At 36.4% G+C, this 4068-nt stretch overlaps 1 protein-coding gene across 1 annotated transcript; it reads left to right on the top strand.

The window, feature by feature from the left end:
• The first annotated feature begins 1129 nt into the window (after positions 1-1129).
• tmem238a (transmembrane protein 238a) lies at positions 1130-3852 on the top strand. The gene is made up of 3 exons (XM_059350603.1): positions 1130-1253; positions 1957-2114; positions 3397-3852. The coding sequence occupies exons 2-3, from the start codon at positions 1964-1966 to the stop codon at positions 3558-3560; spliced, it is 315 nt and encodes a 104-aa protein (XP_059206586.1). The 5' UTR covers positions 1130-1253; positions 1957-1963; the 3' UTR covers positions 3561-3852.
• Positions 3853-4068: the final 216 nt, after the last annotated feature.

The raw sequence follows: 4068 nt of genomic DNA, 5'->3' as shown, positions 1-4068 counted from the left end.
GAAAAAGACAGAAGGAACTTTTTATGTTTTGTCCAAACGCCTCGGCAGCTTCAAGACCAGAAGTTCCTTCAGTTTCCTCCAAACAGAAAATATATTTTATCTTCATTTTCAGACCAGACATGACTGTCTGTAGAGCATTTATCTAATCATTCATCTAATTCAATATTCATTGACTAGCTTGAGAAATATTACCGGATGGTTTTTGCCAATTTCCTTTTTTAAAAATGTTTTATTGATGTATTACCCACATTTAATATTCTGCAATTTAATAAAGTATGCATGTTATTTTATTATTATTATTATTTTTATTATTATTATTTTACTTTCCCCAAATACACTTTGCCTCTGAGGTGGAAATAAACTATAAAAAAAACAAAAACAAATTATTAAATGAAAATAACCTCACTCTCAGAGTTTGATTTTTCACAATTTTTTATTTATTTATTTTAGAAAACACATGCAAATTAACAGCATGTAGAATATATAGCAAATTGCTTGATTTTTCTTTTATTTAAAAAATATATATAGATTTTTTTTTTAAATCAATGCTCCATAAACACATTTTTCTTGTTCTTAAGGCCTTTCATTGTGGTATCATATTGATGCAGTTCTTAATAAAAAAATCCCGTCTGCCCATCTCTTTCTCTGGAATTTCCCCACAAAAAAATCTACTTTACAGAACAATGAAAATAGAAACAAAAGAACATATAATAAAAATAATAATAATAATAATTGTAATAATTATAATAATAATTATAATTATAATAATATCTTCCCTCTACATATAAAAAATATCTAATTTAGAAATATATATATTTTTAACCTAATTTTCCATATCATACACCCACCTAAAGTATTCTGGTTTCTATAGCTTGATAAAAAAAAACATCACAGATTGCTTTGTTACTTCCAGTTCAATGAAGATGCCAGAATACTCGATATAATTTTTTTTTTCTGCATATATTTGATGCAAAATGTCAAAGGAAACCTCTTAAACTTTATTACTAAGACACTGTTGTTTATTTTTGTGTTTCCTTCTGTGAAGGTCGCAGGTTAAAATCATGTTAAAATATTGTAACGGGTCCGAACTCAGACCGGAAATACGTCACCTGAGGGGCGGGGCGCAGGTAAAGTGCAGGAGGGGACCTGAGAAGGTGAAGGCGGAAGAAGTAAAGAAAAGCTCCAGCAGAGAAAACTCAGAAAGAAAAACGAGAAATCAGGATTTTATGCTGCTGGACGAAGAACGATAACAAGTGAGTTCAAGTAAAAGTTTTTACCTGTGGAATTAACGTTTTAGCAACGTTTTATTGCAGAAATAAATCGAAGAAACAGTCTCACCTGAGGAGGGGCTCCATGCTGCGAATTTTGAAGCTACATGAGAAATAAGCAGCGTTCAGGAACTTTAGTTCCGTTGAAAGTACTCATACAACCTTAAAAAAAATACTCCGCTGCAAGTAAAAGTCCTGCATTCAAACTCTTACTGCAGTAAAGTGAACATTCTTCATATTTGGTTCTAATAAAATCATATGAAAGTACCAAAATGACAATGCAGAAAGGGGATTTTTTTTGGAATTGCATATAGTAGTAGTATGCAGAAGTCCTGCATTTAAGTTAAAGTTAGCATCAGCAAAATGTACTTTAAATGCTCAAGTAAAAGATAACTGCGGTAAAATGTTTCCTACTTCTATCTCATGTTTTTGTATTAGTATTACAGCTGCATTTATGTTCATGATGTATTTTGCTGCTGTAGATGTTTAAAGCTGTGCTCATTTTCAATCCATTGATGTATCATATTCTATAAGATCTTCATATTGAACCACCAGTTCACACACTTTTATCCACTTTTTGTGGTGTGGCTGTTCAGGTGATAACCCTTTCTCCTCTCCTCTTGTTTCCTTTCCTCTCCTCTTGTTTCCTCTCCTCCTCTCCTCTTGTTTCCTCTCCTCTCCTCCTCAGTCTCGCTATGGGCCTGTGTGACGGCCTCTCCCACTGTAAACTGGCTCTGGCCTTCGCTGTGCTGATGGACTTACTGGGAGGAGCGGCTCTGCTGGTGGGAGTCTTCGCCCCGCTGGAGATCAAGGGACAGGACTTTGGAGACTTGCTGGTCTACACTGGTAGGAAAAAAACTGTCACAAACAACACTAACTGTCGGAGGATGTGGAATAGATCCAAATGCATGAAGTAGAAAACCGTTTGAGGCAAAAACAAGCAGTTTTACTCATGCATTAAAATGAGTTATTTCATCCAATATCTCTGAATCTTTGTGCATCCTGGGGTCCCTAAACACTCTGTGAGCTGCATAAATCAGGTCTGACTGGAACGCTGAGACTCTTGTGGATTCAATGAGACCAATTTTCTTCATGTGTGATCATGTTGGTGAGTGAAACTTGAGCTCAGTGTATAAAATGAGCTGCTGTGACCTCGAGGATAATCACAGCCTCATGGAACTTTACAACCACAAACTAGAGACCTAGAGCATTCAGAAGGCTTTTCACAATAAGGGGGTTTCTCAGCAGTTAAAAGGTTAAAATATTTTGAAACCAAATCACAGCATGGGTTTTTCTTGCTGCCTTAATGTGGCATTGTGAGGGGAGCTATGACCAGCTTTATCAATTCTCGAGTGGCCAAAAATTGTAAAATTTAGCACCAAATCTGTGTAACAAATGATGAAAAACAAATAAATCACTGCATAACTTATGAGACATAATTGAGCATTGGATTGGCCTTGGATATACTCAAATCATAATGATCTTACTCATTTGAAGAGGCTTCAAACTAAAACACATAATGTGTAATATGATTTTGTTCGAGACACAGTGCTGAGCTGATGGGAAGGGGAAGAATAAACACATCCAATTAACGAAACAGAGTGAAAAAATTCTGCAATGTATGTTTGTACAGGATGATGTGAACATGTGAAAACATGCAAAGCAAAATCAACGAGGTGATAAAATAAGAAAAACAAGAAAAAATCACATGATGAACAACAAAACAAGAAGATAACTTTAATTTTCCTGAGGTAAAATGTTGCACTACAGCTGCAGTACAGGGAAGAAAGAGTGTAAATATATTCTGTCAATAAACACATATCCGAAATCCAAAATATGCACAATGTCACTTCTAATGGAATAAATAAAATGACACATTAAATAAACATTTCTTTGATCTTATAAAGCTACTCAACGAGAGGGGGATAAGTGCTTTCATAGACTTTCGTCCTGCAGCTGCAACATGATAATATTTATTATATGAAGTTATGATTTAACAACTGATTTATCCTGTGTGTGTGTGTGTGTGTGTGTGTGTGTGTGTGTGTGTGTGTGTGTGTGTGTGTGTGTGTGTGTGTGTGTGTGTGTGTGTGTGTGTGTGTGTGTGTGTGTGTGTGTGTGTGTGCAGGAGCTCTGTTCGTGGTCATGTCTCTGGCCGGCTGGGTTCTGTGGTACAGCGGGAACATCGAGGGTCTGACGTCCCGGAAGGAGCTCGGACACATCAGCAGCGCCGTCGACCGGCTGGCCCGAAACCTGAGCCGCAAGATCCGCACGTACCGGACCAACCACTGACCCTTTCAGAGTAAAAGCCTGCCCGTACCAGACCAACCACTGACCCTTTCAGAGTAAAAGCCTGCACGTACTGGACCAACCACTGACCCTTTCAGAGTAAAAGCCCGCTCTCGCTGTCTGTCAGTATTAGTGTAAGATGTCTTTAGTGTTACAAACCTGTCAGAAACATTTCACCTGCGGTCCTGTTACATTGTCCTGACGTTTTATTATGATCAGTGTTTTTATTTTTGTAGTGTTTTAGATTCAGTGGTCTCTTTCTTGATTTCAATAAACACATTTTTATACATTATAAATGTCTCTTTTTATTATATTTTCAGCAATATGAGATTAGTCATCTGTTCACAACCAAGTTAAATGAAATAAAAACACATATTTTCAGGTGTATGTAGAAAAGTGTAATTAAAACAAAACAAGCAGTTTAAAATGTACTAGGGTTGTCACGATACTCAAATGTTCAACTCGATACCGATACTCAGGAAAATATTCGATGCTTGATACCATTTTCGAT

The sequence above is a fragment of the Centropristis striata genome, chromosome 14 (genome assembly GCF_030273125.1).
Source record: "Centropristis striata isolate RG_2023a ecotype Rhode Island chromosome 14, C.striata_1.0, whole genome shotgun sequence".
Classification (NCBI taxonomy): domain Eukaryota; kingdom Metazoa; phylum Chordata; class Actinopteri; order Perciformes; family Serranidae; genus Centropristis; species Centropristis striata.
The sequence above is the reverse complement of the archived record's forward strand: the minus strand, read 5'-3'. Positions and strand labels throughout refer to the sequence as shown.

What these genes read in the sequence shown, in the direction of transcription:
- tmem238a (XM_059350603.1), top strand. Translation starts at nt 1,964, where the DNA reads ATGGGCCTGTGTGACGGCCTCTCCCACTGTAAACTGGCTCTGGCCTTC. An exon ending in AGACTTGCTGGTCTACACTG is followed by an intron (nt 2,115 to 3,396) that starts GTAGGAAAAAAA and finishes GTGTGTGTGCAG; the next exon opens with GAGCTCTGTTCGTGGTCATG.